At 36.6% G+C, this 26,655-nt stretch overlaps 1 protein-coding gene across 7 annotated transcripts in view; it reads right to left on the reverse strand.

Annotated features, from left to right (window-relative positions):
- Positions 1–26,655, reverse strand: part of POT1 (protection of telomeres 1) — a 97,235-nt gene that overhangs the window by 57,583 nt on the left and 12,997 nt on the right. For 5 of the 7 annotated variants that reach the window (XM_055421207.2, XM_055421208.2, XM_055421205.2 and 2 more), the window contains 3 exons: positions 19,007–19,120; positions 16,173–16,220; positions 12,575–12,689 (listed from right to left, as the gene is read on the reverse strand). In XM_055421207.2, coding sequence (XP_055277182.2) covers positions 12,575–12,689; positions 16,173–16,220; positions 19,007–19,120 — 277 coding nt within the window. Of the gene's footprint in view, positions 1–12,574; positions 12,690–13,846; positions 13,888–16,172; positions 16,221–17,527; positions 18,145–19,006; positions 19,121–26,655 lie in introns of those variants that run through there. The other 2 variants (XM_088834648.1, XM_088834649.1) reach the window with 2 other exon arrangements.

The raw sequence follows: 26,655 nt of genomic DNA on the forward strand, positions 1-26,655 counted from the left end.
CTTCAACGTTACTGGTTGGGGTATAGGCCTGGATTACTGTAATACTGAATGGTTTGCCTTGGAAACGAACAGAATCCAATCCCAAAGAAAGGGAATGCCAAAGAATGCTCAAACTACCACACAATTGCACTCATCTCACACGCTAGCAAAGTGATGCTCAAAATTCTCCAAGTCAGGCTCCAGCAATATGTGAACCGTGAACTCCCAGATGTTCAAGCAGGTTTTAGAAAAGGGAGAGGAACCAGAGATCAAATTGCCAACATCCGCTGGATCATGGAGAAAGCAAGAGAGTTCCAGAAGAGCATCTATTTCTGCTTCATTGACTATGCCAAAGCCTTTGACTGTGTGGATCACAATAAACTGTGGAAAATTCTGAAAGAGATGGGAATACCAGACCACCTGACCTGCCTCTTGAGAAACCTGTATGCAGGTCAGGAAGCAACAGTCAGAACTGGACATGGGACAACAGACTGGTTCCAAATATGAAAAGGAGTACATCAAGGCTGTATATTGTCACCCTGCTTATTTAACTTATATGCAGAGTAATCATGAGAAACGCTGGGCTGGAAGAAGCACAGGCTGGAATCAGGATTGCTGGGAGAGATATCAATAACCTCAGATAGGCAGATGATACCACTCTTATGGCAGAAAGTGAAGAGGAACTAAAGAGTTTCATGATGAAAGTGAAAGAGGAGAGTGAAAAGGTTGGCTTGAAGCTCAACATTCAGAAAACAAAGATCATGGCATCTGGTCCCATCACTTCATGGGAAATAGATGGAAAAACAGTGGAAACAGTGTCAGACTTTATTTTTTTGGGCTCCAAAATCACTGCAGATGCTGACTGCAGCCATGAAATTAAAAGGCGCTTACTCCTTGGAAGGAAAGTTATGACCAACCTTGATAGTATATTAAAAAGCAGAGACATTACTTTGCCAACAAAGGTCCACCTAGTCAAGGCTATGGTTTTTCCCATGGTCATGTATGGATGTGAGAGTTAGACTGTGAAGAAAGCTGATCGCTGAAGAATTGATGCTTTTGAACTGTGGTGTTGGAGAAGACTCTTGAGAGTCCCTTGTACCGCAAGGAGATCCAACCAGTCCATTCTAAGGAAGATTGATCCTGGGTGTTCATTGGAAGGACTGATGCTAAAGCTGAAACTGCAATACTTTGGCCACCTCATGCGACGAGTTGACTCACTGGAAAAGACTCTGATGCTGGGAAAGGTTCGGGGCGGGAGGAGAAGGGGACGACAGAGAATGAGATGGCTGGATGGCATCACCGACTCTGTGGACATGAGTTTGAGTGAACTCCGGGAGTTGGTGATGGACAGGGAGGCCTGGCGTGCTGTGATTCATGGGGTTGCGGAGAGTCGGACACGACTGAGCCACTGAACTGACTGACTCACTGACTGGCTCTAGGTGAGTGATCACACCATCGTGATTCTCTGGGTCGTGAAGATCTTTTTTGTAGAGTTCTGTGTATTCTTGCCACCTCTAAATATCTTCTGCTTCTGTTAGGTCCATGCCATTTCTGTCCTTTATTGTGCCCATCTTTGCATGGGGTCGCAAAGACTCGGACACGATTGAGCTACTTCACTTCACTTCACTTGCATGAAATGTTCCCTTGGTATCTCTAACTTTCTTGAAGAGATCTCTAGTCTTTCTGGTCCATTGGAGAAGGGAATGGCAAACCACTTCAGTATTCTTGCCTTGAGAACGCCATGAACAGTATGAAAAACAAAGCTAATTTTATTTTCTTGAAAGCTAATACCAGTAGAGAAAGTATGGAGAGTAGAAATACGTTAAATAAATCATTATTCTTTATCTAAATAACATATCAATATAATGTCTGTGTTTGTGTACATGTGTGTGTTCATTTGTGTCTGCCTCTTTGTGACCCCACAGACTGCAGTCAGCAGGCTCCTCTGTCCATGGGATTCTATAGGCAAGAATACTGGAGTGGGTGGCCATATCATCCTCCAGGGGATCCTCCTGACCCAGGGATCAAGCCTGCATCTCTGGTGTCCCCTGCAGTGGCAGGCAGATTCTCTACCACTGAGCCACCTGGAACCCCCAAATAACCTCTAAAACACATAAACTTTTTATAAAGGATCGATTTTAACTACATTAATGCTTCAGTAACACTTCACATTTAAACTGACAAAGTGTTTTAACTACTTTAACACTTAGGTAATACTTCATGTAACTTGATATAAATCTAGAAAAGGTAACAAATGATAAATTAAGCCCTATAGTCTGCAATCTTAAGCAATTCACCTAATTTCCTCAGTATGATTAAGTGTAAATTGCCTTGGAGTTCTATTATAAGGAAAAGCTGGTAGTTCATCTAAGCAAGGTCTTTAATCAAAGTAGCTTGCATGCATGCATGCATAAATTATATAATCCACAAAAAATTCCTCCATGAAAGTTGCTTTACCATCTTTTATCTATTATCAATACTAGAGCAGCGTTGCTTTTAAACCAATCAGTATTTCCCCAACAGTTTTCTATTTCTATGAAAGTTTATTATTGAAACACTAAAGTAAAAGCCATGAAGGCAAATCACTGAACTCAGGTGATACTATATGCTGCAACCTTATCTGTTTACAAGGATACTTGCTATATAATACATAACAGCACTCTTTAACTATGCTGGTATGAAGTTAACATAATTTCCACTCATGTTTTTATAATATTGGAAAAGACCATGAGAAGAAGGAATAGAAGAAATCATAAACAGGATGACAGAGATATAGGTTCTAAATACATGTGTGCATATACACACAGATTAGAGAGGAAAGTAAGTAGGTAGGTAGACAGATACTCGACAAGTTTATCAATGTTATTCTAGAATTACGCCTAGAGGCATTTTCCTCTTATGTTTTACTCTATGCATTAAGCAACCACAGATCATAGACGGTATACTAGGTTTAAAGATTTATATTAAAACTAGCAGCGGTCTTTATCTTTCCAGAGTTTGTGCTTAAGATAGATAAAAAGAATGACTTTTAAAATAACTATAAAAGTATATTGATATTCATCAATAAAAAGGAATAAACTACTAATACATGCTATAACATGGAGCCTCAAAATCATTATGCTAAGTGAAAGAAGCCAGAAGCAAAGTGAGGCTCTCTATATGAAGTGTACATAAAGGCATAAAAATATTAGTTTGGTGCAAAAGTAATCACGGTTTTGCATTATTGAATTTTGCTGTTTGATATTGGAATACATTCCTAAATAAATATGGTTATATTATACATCATTTTAATGCACATTTCTCCCTTTGTTTTTTTGCTGACCTACTATTGTTGCTGTTCAGTTGTTAAGTCATGTCCAAATCTTTCCGATCCCACGGACTACAGCACACCAGGCTTCCTTATTCCTCACCATCCCCCAGCGTTTGCTCAAAATCATGTCCATTGAGTCAGTGATGCTATCTAACCCTGTCATCCTCTGTCACCCCCTTCTCTTCCTGCCTTCAATCTTTCCCAGCATCAGGGTCTTTTCCAATGAGTCAGCGCTTCTCATCAGGTACTCAAAGTATTAGAACTTCAGCTTCAGCATCAGTCCTTCCAATGAGTATTCAGGCTTTCATGTAGGACTGACTGGTTTGACTTATTACTTGCTGCTTATTGTATATTTATTTTAGACTATAGAAATGATGTTAGACAAAAAGCAAATCTGAGTAATTTTCTTATTCAAGTTCAAATGGGTTGTAAAGCAGTGGAGACAACGTGCAACAACAACAACACATGTGGCCCAGAAACGGCTAACAAACATACAGTGCAGTGGTGGTTCAAGAAGTTTTGCAAAAGAGACAAGAGCCTTGAAGATGAGGAGCACAGTGGCATAAAAAAACTCATGTAGAGACTGTAGTAAATACTCTGCCTAATGATTAAAAATTGGGCAATATCTGAATAGTCCTCTTTTTTTGAGGAGACCTATTGCAAGTCATACACTGGGAGAAGAGAATTCACCCCAGGCTCTCTGTTAGCTGTTCTTCCACAGATCCTTATATGTAGGTACAGATTATATACATGACTTACACACATCACAATATTTAATAGATGATTTTGAAACAAGGCAGTTACCAACAAAAAGTGAGATCATTGCACACTACATACAAAATAAAATTCCAGGCAATACATCCAGTTTTAAAAAATATATAAAAAAATTTTAAAGAAAGAAATCTTTTTGCAGATCTTCTATGGGTAAGACTCTCCAAACAAACAAATTATGACTCCACAATCACTATAAACATTTATATTTCAAAAACTATCAGCACAAAACTAAAATGCTGGGTAAAGCATCTGTAACACATATGACGAAAAAGAGTAACAAGCTGCCAGAAATCACTGAAAAAGGACAACCAAACTGAAAAATACCGAAGAGAATATATTTTTATTTTCTTAATTGATGTATGTGAAGTTGGGAGGGAAAGTAATATACTGAAGTAGAATAAAACCTTAAAAACGTAGATAGAAATCAAAGTTTTTTGTAACTTAAAAGTAATTTTTGCGAGACTAATATTAATAGACTCCATTAGACCTGTGAAATAATATAATGAAGTATTCCATTGATAGCCACTTAAAATATGAGTGTGTGTTAGTCACTTAGCTGTGTCCGACTCTTTGTGACCCCATGGACTGTAGCCCACCAGACTCCTCTGTCCATGAGATTCTCCAGGCAAGAATATGGAGTGGGTTGCCATTTCCTTCTCCAGGGGGTCTTTCTGACCCAAGGATCAAACCTGGGTCTGTTGTATTGCAGGCAGATTCTTTACCATCTGAGCTATACGGAAGTCCACTTAAAATATATTTGTAATAATTCTGAATAACCTTGCAAAGACAAATTGCTAATGATTGATACAAGACAGTTCTAGCATATAAAGATGCTGCCTAATATATAACCAGTACAAACTGAACAAGCCAGTTTTACCACATATGGAAGCCATAAATTAAATACAAAATGTTTCTTAAAATTTTATTCAAGAATATAAACAAGGAGTGTATCACACAGTGTATCATAGGTCCTTAATAATGATCCCTATAAAAGCCTGCTACAAGAGCATACAAGTACGCATCAATATACTGCTGACATTCTATTGTTTCAAAGTATATTTAAGTCGACTGCTTCAGCACTAGCACACATTTTCATTATAAAGCTGACAACTGTTGTTGCTAGTTTCAAAGTCTGGAATGTTACCTCTTCTTCCTCATCTATCAAAATCCAATATCCTTTAAAGTTCAGCTCAAATGCTCCATCTCCTAGAAACTTTTCTCCATTAGCATTAATCTCTCCATTCCCACTCTAAAAGCACTTTGTTTATTCCTTTAGTCACAGCATAATACAACTGTGCCTTATATCAACTAGCTGATTACCTTTGGGTCTCTCTCACTTATAAACTCTCTGAGAGTTATTTTATCTCTGGACAACAATCTATTAGTCTCCATCTTTAGACAACAACTAACTATAGTATAATGCTACACAAGGCTAGCAAAGACATTTTCTAATTGAATGAATAAAAGAATGTACCACAAGTATCATGAAAGAATGAGAAAACACTTATTATTCACCGAAATAATTAAAACTATAAACTCATAAAACATAGTAAGTGGGCTAATAATTTTTTAGAGGAAAAGGTTTTGAGAGACATATTCCCAGGATATGGACAGGAAAGAGGGGATGCCACAAACCTCAAAGAAGTCATCTTGAATATAAGAAAGCAAGCCATACAAAGGTTCAGTGACAGAATAAGAAAGATCTTTCTTTACCTTCACTCTCCAAGTGGAAACTTAAATATTTCCTACTGACATGGACAGAATAACCTGAAAATAGTCAAGAGAGGTTTAGCTCTCCTTTCCAAATCCTTGAAGAGATAAGTGATGACTAGCCGTGCTCTGGCTGCTCTCCCCTCATGAAAGTAAGATAGCCAAGCACTTGAGAAGAGTCTTAACTCACTCAACTAGACATAACAATTTAGCTCAAGAGAAATGGAAAACTCCATGCCTGCCCACAACCCTCATCTCATATAAAAGGTAAATCCATCATTCAGCTTTAAAATACACATTCAAAAAGTTTAGTATGCTTCACAATGACGATTCTGTTCATTTTCAACAATAAAATGGACAACTAGAATTTTACAAATTGGGGAAAGACTAAAACCAAAGTGAAATCATGAATAATTATAATTATTGTATAGTAATAATTTTAATTTTATACATTTTAATTTCTTGAGGGTGGAAAACCATTACATAAATCTTTGAATGTCCCATGTCTAATATAACGCCTGGCACACAGAACGTTGTCAATGTTTGTTGAATAAATGCAAATGAGTGAACTGAAAAAAAAATCTATATATTTATTTTGTTTTAAATGCCATACATTAAACCAATACATATGCTGTAGCTTTGATATTAACTGAATATTCAGATAAGTGAGTCTAAACATACCACAGATCAGGAGTTTCCAATCTGAAGCTCAAAGGAAGCAGGGAACGAACCTTTGATATTGTATGTTTAAGTCTTTACACATGCATATGTCTTTTTCTAGAGCAGGTTCTACATAGCTGTCATCATATTTTCATAAAGGTTGAAGACTACAAAACAGTCAAAACGTCTAAAGATGCATTATCAATTGTAAAAAATTAAAAATATAATTAAATATTACATACAATTTATGTTACACCAGATGTTTTAATCTTTGATAAATCAGAAAAGCTCCTGGATTATATGGAGTATCAAAGAGTCATTAATCATTCAGTATTTAATAAATGCTTTTTCAATCATTTAAATGTAGAAAATGTGGGGATTTATTATTATACTTTGTGAAATTAAAAGATACTAGCTATATCATCATTAATAGGCAATATTACTCATGCAAAACAAAAATATTCAAACAATTATGTCACATGACATTAATGCATAAATGGTTAAGACATTTTCATTAAGTGAAAATAGCATTTTTACAAAACCAATATTAGTAATCCAGAGTTAGAACATTTAACAAAACAGGAAAAGATAAAGTCCTGGGGCTCCATATCCTAGCACTCTAACCTAAAAACTAAAAGTAAGTAAAATAGACAGGAGCTCTCAGAAATCCAATGCTGTAGATACAATGATAGTAATTTGATTAAACTGCTCAGGAAGGAGCTGAAACAGGTGTTCTTTTTCTAAGAAACTGAACAGAAGAAGTCCACTTCTAGAAACACTGTAACATCCAAAACTGGTCAGTTTAACCAAGCTGTTTTTTTCTGATACTGATAATTTTTGATGGAAGTATGAAAATAATTTCACAACATAAAGCATTCCTGAGGAAAGCGTGCAAGCCACAGGTGATGGGCCATACGACATGGCACAAAAAGGCTGAGACCTCTAGGGCCTCAAAGGTGGAGAAAGAATGACAAAAGGAGAGATAAACAATAAAAGCAGATGATATGAATACTCTGACGATTCTCTCCCTGCCTCTGGACTCAAATATTAGGAAGAATAAGCACAAACAAGAGCTCCCCCTACTCATCCCATTTGCTCAGTGAGCAGGGATTATGATATTAACCAAGCAGCATCACTGTACACTATTAACAAGTCTGGATGGAAATGATTTACGGCCTGCCTTTATCTACCTTACTTAGTAAGAACAGACAATAAGAATAAAGTAAAGGTGTCTCAAGTTTAAAGTATTAAGCTATTTCTTAAAATCGGAGACAAAGTTAAAAATAAATTCCTTTATATGTGTTACCTAAGAATATATGCCCAATGTTATCTGTACAAGATGAAACACTGCATACCTAGTTCTCTATATCCAGCTCTGTAAAGTGAAAGTAACTGTAAGGCTTTCACAGGAGGAAACTGCTATAAATCGCAAAATCCCAAGAAGGTGACAATAACCTTGTCTTCCTAATGAAAGAGGCCATATTATGTACCCCCAATGAGTGATTATCAAAATCAATTTTGATGATACAATGATCTTTTAATACATGTTGTTCTCATTATCCCTGGAAAATTCTCGGTTTTCATGACATCTTATCACAAATGAGTAAGAGACTGAGTATCTGTAGTCTTTTTAACACAGGACTGATAAGACTTCTGGAAGAATAAAAGCTACAACTGCCCTGAGACTGAATACAAAGCTGAGGAAATAAAGCATGTACAATGCTTTAAAACAAGATGGCAATGTACCACAGGTCATGTGTAATCATTATCACAAAGGATTCGGAAAGTCTTCAAGAAAAATTTCAGCCAAGTAGTAAGGATGCAAAATTGCACCAAACTGCCTCTACTGCACTGAATTGAACATTTATAAAATGAATTTTAATGAAAAATTCTAGCTGATCATATGTAAGAGAATAAATTTTTTCCACCTACCTAAGTTTGAGTTGCATGAAGGTAACTTTCCTCCACATAACTATTTTGTACATTAAGATGTAATATTTAGGTTGTGGCCATGTATTTGTGAAATAAGGTTGCTTTATATCATACAAAAGAGGCACAGTTGTGGGCTATTCCTGTACATTTATTCTAGTACTTCTCAGTGGTAATACTAATGAAGTTGATTCCTTCCTGAACACAAAAAATCAGAGCTTTCTGTCTGACTCTCCTGCAGCATGTTGAAGGATGAACTCATCAAACAGAAATAAAAATGTAAGTGTAACTAAAATGAAAAGACAGATAGTTTGCAAATGCTGCTGCTGCTGCTAAGTTACTTCAGTCGTGTCCAACTCTGTGCGACCCCATAGATGGCAGCCCACCAGGCTCCACCGTCCCTGGGATTCTCCAGGCAAGAACATTGGAGTGGGTTGCCATCGCCTTCTCCGGTTTGCAAATGCTACTATCTTGCTATTATCTTGCTTGTAAAGATATCTCCCTATATCTTCAGACATATTTTAGAGTTTCAATGAATATATTCAGAAAAAATTGATGGCATTCATTTTAACTTAGTATCTCAAAAGAAAACAGAGAAATATAGGGACTGGATATCTGAGAGACATATAAGATGCACAGAATATATAATAAACATTATATAGTTTCCCAGTGCTTTCCTTATATACACATAAATTAATAACATTGTCAGAAGAAAATGATTATGCTATATAAAATTAACGTTGAACATCACAGCTGTCTTAAAAACAGCTATCTTTTTATTTCCTAATTTCACTTCATGTTATTTTTAAACATAATATACTTGATGATTAATTTACTATAAACTTTTAATGATAAGCATCTTCAACACACCAAGTGCAAAAAAGTTTTAAAATTTACATCTTCTACCAAGTTAGAGGAACATTATTATCAATATGTCACTTATTCCTAAATTTGGCAGGCCAGTGAAAGCCAGCGGGATAACACTCACCATCGGAAGGGGATCACAGTAATAGAATTCTCAGAATGAGCAATGTAAAATTCAGGGGGGGAATTCAATGAGAAGAAACTACTAAAGTGAAAGTACGCATGTGTATTTTGAACGGTATGATGGGGTATGGAATGTAGACTTTGCAAAAAGGCAAAGTTGAATGAAAATATTTGAGAAATTCAAACAAAAATTTCTCTTCTTCAACCTTAGTGTTTAATTTTTTTCCCCTCCTGCTAAAATAACAGAAATCAGGGTTTTCAATAAAACATCCCTTTGGGCTCTTCAAACTTAGCTACCTGCTATTTCAAACTTCTTATCTCTAGATTTAATAGGCTTCACATAGTCATTTTCACATAAACTAAGTTGTGACTACACAGTAAGAAAATATTTGGACCACATGAAAATAAAATTTTCCTCCATCCAACAAAGCAAGGAGTAAACTTAGAGGCCATTTCACAATAAAATTTACATATGTAATTTAATTAGGGCTTCCCAGGTGGCTCAGTAAAGAATCTGTCTACAATGCAGGAGACAAGGGTTCGATCCTTGGGTCAGGAAGGTTCCCTGGAGAAGGAAATGGAAACCTACTCCAGTATTCTCGCCTAGGAAATCCCATGAACAGAGGAGCCTGGCAGGCTACAGTCCATGGAGTCACAAAAGAGTCAGATACAACTTAGTGACTGAACAACAATTTAATAAATTAAACCTTTAAAGAATATTAACTCACTGAGAACATCTTAGTGTTCTCAGCATGAGCCACAGCAGTTGGCAGACATACAGTAGATAAAGAAAATGTTTCATTAACACCACCTGTTTCATATTTTTACATCTTAAAATATGGCTACATCTTACAACTGACAGTAAAGTATAGCTTTTATTAATAATACATAAAACAATGATGTGTTTTACAAACTGTTGTTTAAAATTAGACTCAACAGAGTAATAAATGTGAAATTTAATGCTGAACTGAATTAAACCAAGATGAAAGTCTGTTAAATACATTAACTCTCAAAAAAATGTAATTCATGCTCTTTGAACACATTATTTTACGTTAGTCTGTTTAAAAGTTTGCACTTTTATATAGAATAGGTTCAGTTCAGCTCAGTCGCTCAGTCATATTTGACTCTTTGTGACCCCATGAACCGCAGCACATCAGGCCTCCCTGTTCATCACCAACTCCCGGAGTCCACCCAAACCCATGTCCATTGAGTCAGTGATGCTATCTAACCATCTCATTCTCTGTCATCCCCTTCTCCTCCTGACCTCAATCTTTCCCAGTATCAGGGTCTTTTCAAACGAGTCGGCTCTTCACATGAGGTGGCCAAAGTATGGAGTTTTAGCTTCAAAATCAGTCCTACCAATGAACACCAAAGACTGATCTCCTTTAGGATAGACTGCTTGGATCTCCTTGCAGTCCAAGGGACTCTCAAGAGTCTTCTGCAACACCACAGTTCAAAAGCATCAATTCTTCAGTGCTCAGCTTTCTTTATGGTACAACTGTCACACCCATACATGACTACTGGAAAAACCATAGCCTTGACTAGATGGACCTTTGTTGGCAAAGTAACGTCTCTGCTTTTTAATATGCTGTCTAGGTTGGTTATAACTTTCCTTCCAAGGAATAAGTCTTTTAATTTCATGACTACAATCACCATCTGCAGTGATTTTGGAGCCCAGAAAAATAAAGTCAGCCACTGTTTCCCCTTCTATTTCCCATGAAGTGATGGGACCAGATGCCATGATCTTAGTTTTCTGAATGTCGAGCTTTAAGCCATCTTTTTCACTCTCCTCTTTCACTTTCATCAAGAAGCTCTTTAGTTCCTCTTCACCTTCTGCCATAAGGGTGATGCCATCTGCATATCTGAGGTTATTGATATTTCTCCTGGCAATCTTGATTCCAGCTTGTGCTTCTTCCAGCCCAGCATTCCTCATGATGTACTCTGAATATAAGTTAAATAAGCAGGGTGACAATATACAGCCTTGACGGACTCCTTTCCCTATTTGGAACCAGTCTGTTGTTCCATGTCCAGTTCTAACTGCTGCTTCCTGACCTGTATATAGGTTTCTCAAGAGGCAGGTCAGGTGGTCTGGTATTCCCATCTCTTTCAGAATTTTCCACGGTTTATTGTGATCCACACAGTCAAAGGCTTTGGCATAGTCATAAAGCAGAAATAGATGTTTTTCTGGAATTCTCTTGCTTTTTCAATGATCCAGCGGATGTTGGCAATTTCATCTCTGGTTCCTCTGCCTTTTCTAAAATCCTTTAACATCTGGAAGTTCATGGTTCACATATTGCTGAAGCCAGGCTTGGAGAATTTTGAGCATTACTTTACTAGCGTGTGAGATGAGTACAATTGTGCGGTAGTTTGAGCACTCCTTGGCATTGCCTTTCTTTGGGATTGGAATGAAAACTGACCTTTTCCAGTCCTGTGGCCACTGCTGAGAATAGGTTCTATTTTCTCAATTAGCTTTCAAAACAACCCAAGTCTTTTGAAAACGGTGTTTAACTCTTTTACATTTAAAGAACTTAGTTTTGCCATTTTGCTAATTCTTTTCTGACTTGTAGCTCTTTTGATCCCTGTTTCCTCTTATGATCTTCCTTTGTATTTCATTGATTTTTTTTTTTTTCATTATATAAGGTCTGATTCCTTTACCATTTTCTTTTGAGTATCATCCATAGGTATTTTCTTTTTGGTTAACACAAAATTTACATAACACATTTTACAGTTGAAACTGTTTCAAGCTGATAAAAAATAAACTATCACAGACAAAAACACTACACCTTTACTCTTCCCAACACATACTCTATATGTCACTGACGTTACAACATTACGTTATCCTTTTATATTGTGTACCCACTAACTTGTATTTACAGGTAGTTCTTTTTTATACATGTTATTTAACTTCTATACCAGAATTAAAATGATTTATAAATCATCATTACAGTATTACAGTATTCTGTAATTGGCTATATATTTACCTTTTCTATCTTATTCTATACTTTCATATGTTGTCACATTACTGTTTAGCATCCTTTTAATTTCTTTATTCTTTAGAACCTAAAGACACTTATTTTATAAATAAAACTGGCCAAAATATCTGCATCAGTATTGTTTGACAATGACAAATCAGAATTGAGCCTGTAAGACGTAAGAGTACCGAAGGAGCTGTGTTGAAACCAATAAAGCAGATCCAGTCCATTAAAATCTTCACCCAATACCTACCAGTTCCTCTGCTTAAGTACGGAGGTTTAAAGAACTTCACGACACCATAGACATTCACAATCATGCCACCTTTAAGTTGATTCAGGGGTGTATATTCATAATGTGTGGCTGGAGCCTAAAAAAAGACAGTGAATATATCAATATTATTAAGTATTTATTTAGATTTTAGAATAATGTTATGATCAATTTGTAAGTTAGTAAATTGACCTGCATCTATTTCTTTGTGTCTAAAAAGAGATGTCTAAAAAAACAGGAAATGGACAACTTATAAAGGTTATTGTATAAACTAGTTTTTCTTATAAATAGCTTTGATTATTAATGTTGCAATATGTATACAACTTTAAAAAAAAAAAGCAGTTTAAGAGATTTTAGTTCTAGTTTTTAACCTTAACTAGAATCACTTCAAAACTTATGGCATATATTTGTTTTTTTTATACTGCTATGAAGATTTTACTAAGGCCTAAATAAAGGCAGATTTGACTATAAATGATTTAAAGATATTAAAATGCTAATAGAAGAAAATATATGAAATAACTGTACATACATTTGGAAATAAAAGGAGAAGTGATTTACAGGTGTTAGGTAAACCATTTCTTAAAATCAGCAATAAAACGATAACCCAGGAGACTTCCCTGGGATGGAAGAAGGCTTTACCAATAGCTCTCCTCCGCACCTGTACAGCCCCTAAGGAACAGGTTGGTCTTAGTCCTTATGAGATGCTATATGGGAGACCTTTTGTTTATGTCAGTGACCTCTTCCTAGATTCAGAGGCTCAGACCCTCCGGTCTTATACCACGGCCACTGTGCACGTCCAACAAGATATACACTGTGAGGTGTCAACTCGGGCCCAAAAGATTCTAAACAGCTACCATTACATGCTCCATGGACTCAAGTCCTAATTAAACTCTGAAAATATGGGTCCCAAAGGCTCAACTCCAGCCCACATGGAAGGGCCCCTACCCTGTAATACTTTCTACACCCGCAGCAGTCAAGGTACCCAGACACAACTCTTGGATTCACTACTCATGAGTCAAGCTGTGGAAAAAAACAAAAAAGGACACTCAATATACCTATGAGCCCCTGGGAGATCTCAGATACCTATTCAGGACTACAAATGAGTGCCATTCCAATGAACAACCCCAAAATTAAGTTTTTTGGGGTAAGATTTCTCAGGACAGTTCTAAAGAGCAAACACAGCTTGGCAGGGGCTATACTCCAAAATAGACATGAGATAGATCTCCTGATCCCTGAACAAGGAGGGACTTGAGTCACCTTGAATGAGACATGTTGTTTCTGGGTAAATACCTCCAGGTAAGTTGAAGAAAGTCTTACAGTCCTCAAAAAAAAAAAAAAAAAAAAATTCAGATTCTACAGGACCTCAAAGAATGAGCAGGAGAGTTCTCGGGGTGGCTACAATCTCTCTTTGGGGGATCCTTCTGGCGATTGGGAATTTGGAGTTGGCTAATACTCCTACTAATCTTTGATATCACCATATTGATGTTGCTTATGATTGCTTCTTGTAGTATCAATTGTCTAACCCATTTTGTCTCTGCCCAGGTCAATAAGCTACAACATGCAGTGCCAGTTCAACAAGGATATATAAAACTACAGCCGACCACTGAAAATATCATTCACCCTTAGATGGACACTGCTATAAGGACTCTTAGGCTTGAGACTAGCAAGAGGGGGAGGCCCAAAGCCCCTCCCCATCCTAGTTCAGCAGGAAGTAGCCCCAAAGAACTGGGCCTCCCATCTCGAGTCTCGTGAGGGAGCAATGTTAGGTAGTTAGAATAGGAAAAAGGAGTCCAGAATGGTGGTGGCTAACAGACAAAGAAAGGAAAAAGCCCATGAAAATAGAACAAAGGAAGGTCCGAGGAATGGAGTGAGAATCTCAGGTGAAACAAACAGACCTCCTGGCTAGCCCAATTTACATAGGCTCAGGGGGAGGAGAAAAGAAAAATAAATAAAAAGAGGAGCCGAAATTGAGACACTCTCTCTCTTCTCTGCACTTCTTTTGGGTTGGCCTGCCCTCATGCCTCAAGGATGTGTTTTCCTTTGTTTGCCAAATAAAACTGAGTTGTAACCAAGCAGTAATACCAAGCTGTAATAACACTGGTCTGTCCATCGCTTCAAATTTTTGCTGCGGCAAGACAGAACCGAGGAAATTACAAACACTATTAGTCAAACAATCCTGAAAAGGGCTCAGTCACCTGGCTGTGTCACCCACCAATGTCATTCCCAACTGAAATAAGGTTACCTATCATACTAACAGTTAAAATTTTTAAAATCAAATCAAAATGAATTGGTTTTTTCAAGGAGGCTCAGGTCAAACACAAGAAGGACAAAGCTCGCTTAGAAATCTCATCAAACCATGATATAAAAAAATGAAAGAAAAATAATGGTCAGCATATAGGACAGTAACACCTGAGAGGAGCTCAGCTCCCAAACTAACTGGATCCAATTAATTATCTTAACAAACATCTCCCTAATGTAGATGAAGAGGAAAGCCAGCACAGCTCAAAGACCCTAACCATCATGGTCTTCCAAATAATATACTTGCTAATTCACAACTAATAATAAACTTCTTGACAGTAATTTGGTTCTCAATGTAGTAAAACATATGTATATGTGTGTATAGCGGCTAAATTATATGCTAATATTTCAGAATACCTGAGCTTCCTGAAAAACCATTTTTCCTAAGTTCAGAGGCTTTCATTTACTTCTTCCTTATTTACAGGTGCATGGATGAATCAAATATTTGAACTTGACCTATTTATAACAATTTTGAAAAATACTAATATCAGAGTTAATTGATATTATTAAAAAGTATATCAATCCTCTTATTGGTTATAGTTTCCCTAATAACAAATTTAAATTACACTGTTATGGTAGTATTCAGAATTTAAAGCCTATACCCTAAAGTTACTGTCAACTAGAAACAAAGTTGACGACCTCTGTCCAATAGAAAGTAAAGGTTTAAGAACAGGTAGAACATAAACTTTATATTAAACTTTATCAACATATTACCTTTGTTCTAGCTTCACTCAGCTATAAGTAGTTTACTTGAAAAAATGGGAACCTTTTCATTGCTATGAAGTAACAATATTTTTAAAAATATTGAAAAAATGATTTTAAAAGAAAAGCAAAATGTATCACAAGTGTAAAAGACTTCTTTACTGAAAGTTACATAATTTATCAAATAACAGGCATATATTTAGGGCATAATAATCAGTTTTAAACATAAGCTGATGAAAAGCAAAAGAAATGACTGCTTAAGATTTAGAAGTAGCAAAAATCCTAGTGTCTTCACACAATAAAACTTTCTTTTCCATTTTAATTTTCTTGTGCACATAACTTTTGCAAAATATTCCAGGTAACAGACAAACCATATATTAATTATTATGCAAATATATAACTCAAATGTAATATCATCATGTATTGAAAAAGCAGAGATTATGTTTTCCCACTGTACTGATACTATTTCAAACTTTATAGACAGCTATAAAGTTGCCTGAATACATATTTGTATGTATAATATAGGTTTGTGTGTGTGGGAGGGTGTACATCTAAATTCTAAATTAAAATGAAATCATCTTACCAAAGACATTGATTCTGTAGAACAATCTCTTACGGATTTAACATAAACCTGAAAAAAACAAGAGGATTTATTTGTATACAAACATGTCCAATGTGATTACAGACGTTTAACTGTATTAAACCTACAATCTTAATTTTATAATATTAAAGTTCACTAGAATGGCATAATAGCTTACAAATGAACAGTGACAGTTACAAAATTGTCAAAGCTAAGCTTCAGTTTAATTCATTAATTTTAATATCATAGGACCACACTGGTCTATGTAATGTCCTGTTCAGACAAACAGAACACAACAAAACAGGTAGATGTTGGCCTGAAGGCACATGGCTTGACCCAACTTTGCTTCTCTACCTGACAACCTTGACTAAACAGGTAATCTCCAACTGTATGTGTGTGTGTGTATGGCGGTAGGGAAGTGAAGAGAGAGGGAGAGGATGAACACTTTTGTGTGTGTGTTGGGGGGGATAAAGAGAGAGGGAGAGGATGATCATAAAGAATGAAACCGGAGGAAATAGCAACCAGGAGAAATATCAACAACCTTCCGATATGCATATGATACCACTCTAGTGGCAGAAAGCAAGAGAAACTAAAGAGCTGCTAGGTAAGGATGAAAGAGGAGAGTGAAAAAGCTAGCCTGAAACTCAAAATTCAAAAAACTAAGATCATGGCATCTGGTCCCATCACTTTATGGCAAATATTAGGTTGGTGCAAAAGTAATTACAGTTTTGCATTGCTGAATTTTGCTGTTTGATACTGGAATACATGTGGTTTTGCTAATGACTTATTATTTGGTGTTTATATTTATTTTAGAATATAAAAATAATGTTAGACAAAAAGCAGGATTCAAGCAACTATTTTATTCGAGTTCAAAATGAGTCACAAAACAGAGGAGACAACTTTCAACATCAACAACACATTTGGCCTAGGACCTGCTAACTGCTAACATACAGTGCAATATGTTAGCAGTGGTTCAAGAAGTTTTGCAAAGGAGACAAGAGCCTTGAAGATGAGGAGCATAGAGGCTAGTGGTCAGAAGTTGACAACCGAGAGCAATCATCGAAGCTGATCCTCTTACAACTACACAAGAAGTTGTCGAAGAACTCAATACTGTTCATGCTACAGTCATTTGGCATTTGAAGCAAACTGGAAAGGTGAAAAAGATCGATAAGGGGTGCATAATGATCTGAATTAAAATCAAAAAGATCATTGTTTTGAAGTGTCATTTTCTCTTATTCGACACAATAACAATGAACCATGTTTTAACTGGGTTGTGATGTGTAATGAAAAGTGGATTTTATATGACAACCGGTGATGACCACCTCAGTAACTGGACCAAGAAACTCCAAAGCACTTACCAAAGCCAAACTTGCACCAAAAAAAGGTTACGGTCACTGTTTGGTGGTCTGCTGCTGGACTGATCCACTACAGCTTTCTGAATCCCAGCAAAACCATTACAACTGAGAAGTATGCTCAGGCACTCCATGAGATGCATGAAAAACTGCAAAGCCTGCAGCCAGTGCTACTCAATAGAAAGGGTCCAATTCTTCTCCACAATACCTGACTGCAAAAACACTTCAAAAGTTGAACAAACTGGGCTATGAAGCTTTGCCTCGTCTGCTATATCCAACTGACTACCACTTCTTCAAGCATCTCAAGAACTTTTTGCAGGAAAACGCTTCCACCATGAGCAGGAGGCAGAAAATACTTTCCAAGAGTTCATCAAATTCTGAAGCACAGATTTTTATGCTGCAGGAATATAGACTTATTTCTTATTGGCAAAAATATGTTGATTGTAATGATTCCTATTTTGATTAATAAAGATGTGTTTGAGTCTAGTTATAATGATTCAAAATGCACCGTCCAAAACTGCAATTACTTTTGAACCAATCTAACAGAAGGGGAAAAAAGTGGAAGCAGTGACAGATATTATTTTCTTGGGCTACAAAATCACTGCAGATGGTAACTGTAGCCACGAAATTAAAAGATGCTTGCTCCTTGGAAGGAAAGCTATGACAAACCTAGATAGTGTATTAAAAAGCAGAGACATCACTTTGCCAACAGAGGTCTGTTTAGTCAAAGCTATGGTTTTACCAGCAGTCATACATGGATGTGAGAATTGGACCATAAAGAAGGTTGAGCACCAAAGAATTGATGCTTTTGAACTATGGTGCTGGAGAAGACTGTCCAGACTCCCTTGGAGAGCAAGGAAATCAACCCTGAATATTCATTGGAAGAATTGATACTGAAGCTGTGATCATTGATGTGAAGAGCCAACTCACTGGAAAAGATCTTGATTCTGGGAAAGATTGAAGGCAAAAAAACGGGACAAACAGAGAATGAGATGGTTAGATAGCATCAATGACTCAATGGACATGAATCTGATCAAACTCTGGGATATACTAGAGAAAGGAGGAGACTGGAGTGTTGCAGTCCATAGGGTCGCAAAGAGTTGGACAAGATTTAGCGACTGAACAACAACAGGAGGAAATCAGTTTTGTCTAAAAAGGGGCATCTGATTAATTTAAGGTAAAATCAAGCAGACCATCAAAAGAGGATGACAGTACAATTGCAAAGAATAGGATCCGGTTTAAAGTGCCTGTTAAGTTTTAAGAATTTCATTAACAAATTACGTATCTTTAAGGGCTATTATGTTTAGAATGAAGTCATCCTAAACATAAAGCTAAGAAAAGGATTTCTATTTTCTAAACTTAAAATATTTAGTTACAATAATTCAGTCAGACAAAATAGTTTATCTGCAGATATACAGAAATACTTCTATTCCATCACTTTAGCTCATTGAAATCATAAAATGATTAAAAAAGTTGCACACTTACATAAACAGTTGATTTGAAGTTCTCAGATGCTTTCAAAAATAAGCAATGTTTACCATCTCTGCTTGGAGATGAAGATGCTGACAAAACAACAAATCCAGCCACTGCAATGGTGTCCTACATGGAATAAAATAATTTAAAACCATCAATATAACATAATTCTGCAAGCCACATAGATTTTGATTTTTATTACTATGTAAAAAAGGAAATCATTTCTGCAAAATGGAAAACAGGTTTCCCTAAACTTGCTTAATGTTTTCTGACTCTAAGATTTAGAATACTATCTCCTCCAAAAATGGAGATCAGTAATGTTCAGTTCAGTTCAGTTCAGTCGCTCAGTCGTGTCCGACTCTCTGCGACCCCATGAATCACAGCACGCCAGGCCTCCCTGTCCATCACCAACTCCCGGAGTTCACTCAAACTCATGTCCATCGAGTCGGTGATGCCATCCAGCCATCTCATTCTCTGTTATCCCCTTCTCCTCCCGCCTCCAATCCTTCCCAGCATCAGAGTCTTTTCCAATGAGTCAACTTGTCGCATGAGGTGGCCAAAGTATTGGAGTTTCAGCTTTAGCATCAGTCCTTCCAATGAACACCCAGGATTGATCAGTAATGTAGGCATAGACAAATACAATGCCTCTCTTAATGGACCAGGAAAACACTAATTAAATCACATAGAGATTTTTATTTATCAAATAGAGCAACAAAAATGAATGTTTATCTCACTTTATGTGCATAAATTTACATGAATAAACATAATGAAGAGATAGTGATGAGCCAACAGTATTAAGAATGGATATTAAATGAAACGAAATCTCAAGAGAGACTACATGGAGAAACATGTAATTAGTGCAAAAACTCCATATTGTTATAAAACTAACCTGTATAAAGACACAGAGTAGAAGACATAAATAAGAAATTTATATTTATATACTAATAAGAACAAAGATATTTTTCTTTCCACTCAAGTTTATAATAGGAATAAGTCAATCTCAATTTATTCCTGCCTCTCGTTTTTTAGTTAAATCTCCCTGTTATTTCCCAAATAGTGGAACATCCATATTCAATGAATTTTGTCTTGCTCTATTATAAAAATATATGTATATATTTTCTTACATTACTCTTCTAATTTTAACACCAAAACCTTAAGATATATAGAAATCCTTGAGCGTTAGGCAGTTTCCTTCAATAATCTTAATCTCTACCAAAAAGAAGTCTTCTGCATTACTGATTTTTTATTTACAAGAGTACAGTGTCAATTCCCAGGATTCTCTACTTAGCTTCATTAACTGGGCATGAGCACCTTGAAGACAAAACAGTGTCTTTTTCTGCTTTGTATTTAGAAGGCTTGGCACAAAGGAGACCCTCCATAAACTATCCATGAATCAAAGGAAGGATCATAAATTGTCTTTCTAAAATCTCTGGCTCTATCTAGACATTTTAGCTGTGCAAATTTCTCCATCTTATTTTCTTCAGGTGAGACGGCAAACATAATTGTGTCTGTGCTGCTAATGCTATAGTTAAACGGGAGAAAATTTTCCTTACCACCGAAGATTTTCCATGTATCCTGTTTTAGGCAGCTCTAAAGACTCCTTCAGGAATAAATTACTTTTATAACTAAAAAATATTAAACTTTTTCCAATGTACCTCAGAACAGTATACTCTGATTTAAATAAAAACTTAATATTTTAGTCAAAGATGTAAAGTTGTTTAATCAAACACAAGAAAATAAACAGAAGTAGGGAAGTCACTGGTTTGTCCGTTCTATATTCTCTTCATATAAATAACCTATCTCATGTTGTTTTCTATTTTACTTTAAAATGTCTTAAACATAAAGATATATACTAAATGAAAGTGTTAGGGGTAGAGATGCACATTTTTCTATTTTCCTGTGTAAACGAAACTTTTAAAGAATAACAAATATTTCTTTTATGATGGCAAAAAATTTTAAATAAATAGATAAATCATTAAAAGCAGGACATAAGTATTCATAATAAAACTTTTTCCAAGTATATTCTATTTTAACATTAGCAACACAACTCAAAAAAGTTACAATTTTTCCTCTAGCATACAACTGACAAAATGGAAATAACCAAAAATAATCTAAGAAAGGAAAAATAACATGTCCAATTTATTATACATTTTTTTAATTTTTAAATTTTACTTTTAATTTTCATTGGCGTATAGCTGATTTACAATGTGTTAGTTTCAGGTGTACAGTAAAGTTAATCTGTTATACATATACACATACCCCCTCTTTTTGGACTATTTTGCCATATATCACATTACAGAGTGCTGAGAGCTATACAGAGTGCTGTGCAATATAGTAGGTCCTTACAGTTATCTATTTTACATGCGGTAATGTGTATATGTCCATCCCAATCTCCCAATTTATCCCTCTCCAATTTATATATATTTATATATATATTTATATTATAAACATGTGTGTCATGTGTTCAGTCGCTTCAGTCATGTCAGACTCTACGACCCATGGACTGTAACACACCAATCTCCTCTGTCCATGGGATTCTCCAGGCAAGAATACTGGAGTGGGTTGCATTCCCTCTTTCAGGAGATCCTCCTGGGATCAAACCCACGTCTCCTGAATTGCAGACAGATTCTTTACTGCTGAGCCACCCAGGAAGCCCTATAAACATAAATTTATGTTTAATTTACACATATAAATTGCACTGAAGGGGCTGGGTGATCTCATCCCAACTGAGTTTGCCTGTTTTATCTCCAGATACTGTCATTCAATACTACATAAATCATATTCTCTTAAATATCCAGTGCTTTTCCACATATATTTTTGGAATAATCTGAGCCCTCATTCTCTTCTGCACATATCTGATCCTACCTATCTTTGAAAATCTAGGCTGTAAATGCTTCTTCCCTGTTAGGTTTATCTTAGATTGTACCCCAAAAAAGGGAGAAGGAAAAATAATTCTTCCTTCTTCTAAACTCTCCTATATATCATTTTAATAGTTTTTATATTGTGTTATTTATAAACTTTCTTAATATTTTTACTGCCCTTAAAACTCTGTCAGATCCTTGGGACAAAGAATGTCTTATCCATATGGCTATCTCATACAAGTAACTGGCGAACGCTGCTGTTCATAATCAGTGGTCAATAAATATGTGCTGAATAAATTAATCAGCACTGGTAAAAACTGAAATATTGAGCTTAACAAAGAGAAAAATAAGTGGCCTAGGATTCATATTTAATGATTTATTAATCATAATGGCTCTCAAATGAATTCAAATACACAGAGGATAAGAAAGATAAATATACAATAGGCTGTTTTAGTTTGTATAAACATTCATTAGACTAAGTTTAAAATGAGATTTAATATATATTGTTCTAAGTTTCTGAGAAGAGCATACTGAAGCCATTCCAACAACAATGGGAAATACACAGTTCAGTAGTGAGACTATAGTGTTCTGACAGAGTGGGAGCCTATCTCAGTCTACTGAAAACAGAAATAGGAAATCAGCCTGAGAAGCATAACCCTGATACTAAAAATGATAAGGTTTTAATCGCTATCTTTGCATCAATGTTATAAAAGTGAAAACACATGAAATGAAATCTTTGAACTAACTCAGAATACTCAGGAATCACAAAGGGGTCATTTCCCTTTTGATACAGTGCCTTAGAAAGACTGAGTCCTCGTCATTAAACAATTTTTAGTTTAGCCAAAAGGAATATTTCTACCACAAATCAGTCTCCGAGATAATGAAATCAGGACACATCTTTTTAACATTAGTGTTCTTTAAAAGTCACTTCAGTCATGTCCGACTCTGTGTGACCCCATAGACGGAAGCCCACCAGGCTCCCCCGTCCCTGGGATTCTCCAGGCAAGAACACTGGAGTGGGTTGCCATTTCCTTCTCCAATGTGTGAAAGTGGAAAGTGAAGTCGCTCAGTGGTGTCCAACCCTTAGCGACCCCATGGACTGCAGCCTACCAGGCTCCTCCATCCATGGGACCCTCTAGGCAATAGTACTGGAGTGGCTTGCCATTGCCTTCTCCTTGTTCTTTAAAAATGAACAATTAAACAGAAAAAAAAAAATCAGGCAACTTACTTGCATATAAACAAATGTGTTTCTTATATGCTAATATTTCCTAATGATGAACACAATCAGTGGTGAAATAGGAAGCAAATCAACAGATACCAAAAATGTAAATCACAAAACTAGTGTATTAATTTGCTAATTTTAATGGATAATACATTAAAATTTCTCATGACTGAGCAGGAAAAAGGCAGAGAAAATATGAAGCAACTGATAATCCAAAAAGAAAAATTTATCTGACTTTCAGTTCAGTTCAGTCGCTCAGTCGTGTCCGACTCTTAGCGACCCCATGAACCACAGCAAGCCAGGCCTCCCTGTCCATCACCAACTCCTGGAGTTCACTCAAACTCATGTCCATCGAGTCGGTGATGCCATCCAGCCACCTCATTCTCTGTCTTCCCCGTCTCCTCCTACCCCCAATTGCTCCCAGCATCAGAGTCTTTTCCAGTGAGTCAACTCGTCGCATGAGGTGGCCAAAGTATTGGAGCTTCAGCTTTAGCATCAGTCCTTCCAAAGAACACCCAGGATTGATCTCCTCTAGAATGGACTGGTTGGATCTCCTTGCAGTCCAAGGCACTCTCAAGAGTCTTCTCCAGCACCACAGTTCAAAAGCATCAATTCTTCGGCAATCAGCCTTCCTCACAGTCCAACTCTCACATCCATACATGACCACGGGAAAAACCATAGCCTTGACTAGACGGACCTTGGTTGGCAAGGTAATGTCCCTGCTCTTTAATATGCTATCTAGGCTGGTCATAACTTTCCTTCCAAGGAGTAAGCGTCTTTTAATTTCATGGCTGCAATCAGCATCCGCAGTGATTTTGAAGCCCCAAAAAATAAAGTCTGACACGGTTTCCACTGTTTCCCCATGTATTTCCCAAGAAGTGATGGGACCAGATGCCATGATCTTCGTTTTCTGAATGTTGAGCTTTAAGCCAACCTTTTCACTCTCCTCTTTCACTTTCATCAAGAGGCCTTTGAGTTCCTCTTCACTTTCTGCCATAAGGGTGGTGTCATCTGCATATCTGAGATTATTGATATTTCTCCCGGCAATCTTGATTCCAGCTTGTGCTTCTTCCAGCCCAGCGTTCCTCATGATGTACTCTGCATATAAATTAAATAAGCAGGGTGACAATATACAACCTTGACGTACTCCCTTTCCTATTTGGAACCAGTCTGTTGTTCCATGTCCAGTTCTAACTGTTGCTTCCTGACCTGCATACAGGTTTCTCAAGAGGCAGGTCAGGTGGTCTGGTATTCCCATCTCTTTCAGAATGTTCCACAGTTTATTGTGATCCACACAGTCAAAGGCCTTGGCATAGTCAATGAAGCAGAAACAGATGTTTTTCTGGAACTCTCTTGCTTTCTCCATAATCCAGCGGATGTTGGCAATTTGATCTCTGGTGCCTCTGCCTTTTCTAAAACCTGCTTGAACATCTGGAAGTTCACGATTCACATATTGCTGAAGCCTGGCTTGGAGAATTTTGAGCATGACTTTACTAGTGTGTGAGATGAGTGCAATTGTGCGGTAGTTTGAGCATTCTTTGGCATTGCCTTTCTTTGGGATTGGAATGAAGACTGACCTTTTCCAGTCCTGTGGCCACTGCTGAGTTTTCCAAATTTGCTGGCATATTGAGTGCAGCCCTTTCACAGCATCATCTTTCAGGATTTGAAAGAGCTCAATTGGAATTCCATCACCTCCACTAGCTTTGTTCGTTGTGATGCTCTCTAAGGCCCACTTGACTTCACATTCCAAGATGTCTGGTTCCAGGTGAGTGATCACGCCATCGTGATTATCTTCATCGTGAAGATCTTTTTTGTACAGTTCTTCTGTGTATTCTTGCCACGTCTTCTTAATATCTTCTGCTTCTGTTAGGTCCATACCATTTCTGTCCTTTATCGAGCCCATCTTTGCATGAAATGTTCCCTTGGAATCTCTCATTTTCTTGAAAAGATCTCTTGTTTTTCCTATTCTGCTGTTTTCCTCTATTTCTTTGCATTGATCGCTGAGGAAGGCTTTCTTATCTCTCCTTGCTATTCTTTGGAACTCTGCATTCAGATGCTTATATCTTTCCTTTTCTCCTTTGCTTTTCGCTTCTCTTCTTTTCACAGCTATTTGTAAGGCCTCCTCAGACAGCCATTTTGCTTTTTTGCATTTTTTTCCATGGGGATGGTCTTGGTCCCTGTCTCCTGTACAATGTCACGAACCTCCGTCCAGAGTTCATCAGGCACTCTATCTATCAGATCTAGACCCTTAAATCTATTTCTTACTTCCACTGTGTAATCATAAGGGATTTGATTTAGGTCATATCTGAATGGTCTAGTGGCTTTACCAAGCACTGAAGTAATTTTTACTATATGCAACTTGCAAATATTGTTAGGTTAATACACCTTAAAACACTACTAAAGAGTGAAAGGGTTACAGGGAAAAGTCAGGCACCTGATGTCACTGATAGTACAGTGACTGACAGAACATATTTCTCTAACGTAAGAAATGTATTTCATGGGTATTACTAGCATCTATTGGATTGTGTAACATCAAGGACATAATTGGAAGTAACACATGCAATAATAGCATGAAAACCAAAATCTTTAAGTAGTCTCAAATCATTTTGTGATCTGATACCCCAACCCCAGTTCAGTAGCCATATTTTGTGTGACTCACTATGGAATTCTGCCTTCCCATAATTCCTTAGCATTCCAGGATCCTCACGCAGGGATGATCTACTCTCCTAGTACCCCTGTGCTCATTCTGCCTGCTATTTTTCTTATTCTGCTACTCAATCTTCTCAGTACACATCACATCTGGATAAAATAATTACATAATAGTTGTTTAATTCCACTTTTCTCCACTGAACACTACTGCATTATGGCAAGGTTCATAACTGTCTTAATCAGTTAAGATTTTTCAGGCATCAAGCATAGAAGACAAAAAACATTCAACAAATCTTCAAACAACTCAATGAACACCGAAACATATGAATATACACATGAAACATACACAATATTATATAAAATAAACCTTCATTAAATCTTAACATAAACTATACAACTACCACAAAACTTACTTCATAGAAACTTGGCATTTTAGAATTGCAAAGGACCTTAGAAATCATGTAATCAAGTATATCTTTACTTTTCAGATAAGAAAATAAGGGCCAGAGAGGATAAATGAGCAGTCTGTGGTCACATACAGCTAATCTTTGTAGAACAAGACAAGAATCCAGATCTCTGACTTCCAGGTACTACTCTACCTGCTCTTTCAAAAATAAATCTTACAGGGGTGGGAAAAAAAAAAATTAACAAATGTCTATAATTTTGTTAGTTTTGTGGTAAGACTTTTGAAAAAAAATTTTAAGTACTTTGAAAAAGTTGTATTTAATATCCACATATTAATGTTAAAACTTTCTTTAAACAAAAGCTAAAGCTGAAAAAAATGCCTCAGATGAATGGAGTTTCAACCAGAGCATTCGTATTCTCGCAATATGTGCCATTAATCTAGCAAAGATGTTTTAGGACTGCTGTACTTAAACACAGAGCTAAGCTTAAGAAAACAAGTGAGAGGAATGGTATAAGAACTGAAG

The sequence above is a fragment of the Moschus berezovskii genome, chromosome 3 (genome assembly GCF_049115385.1).
Source record: "Moschus berezovskii isolate FMDL1 chromosome 3, NW_MosBer_1.0, whole genome shotgun sequence".
In the NCBI taxonomy this organism is placed as follows: Eukaryota; Metazoa; Chordata; class Mammalia; order Artiodactyla; family Moschidae; genus Moschus; species Moschus berezovskii.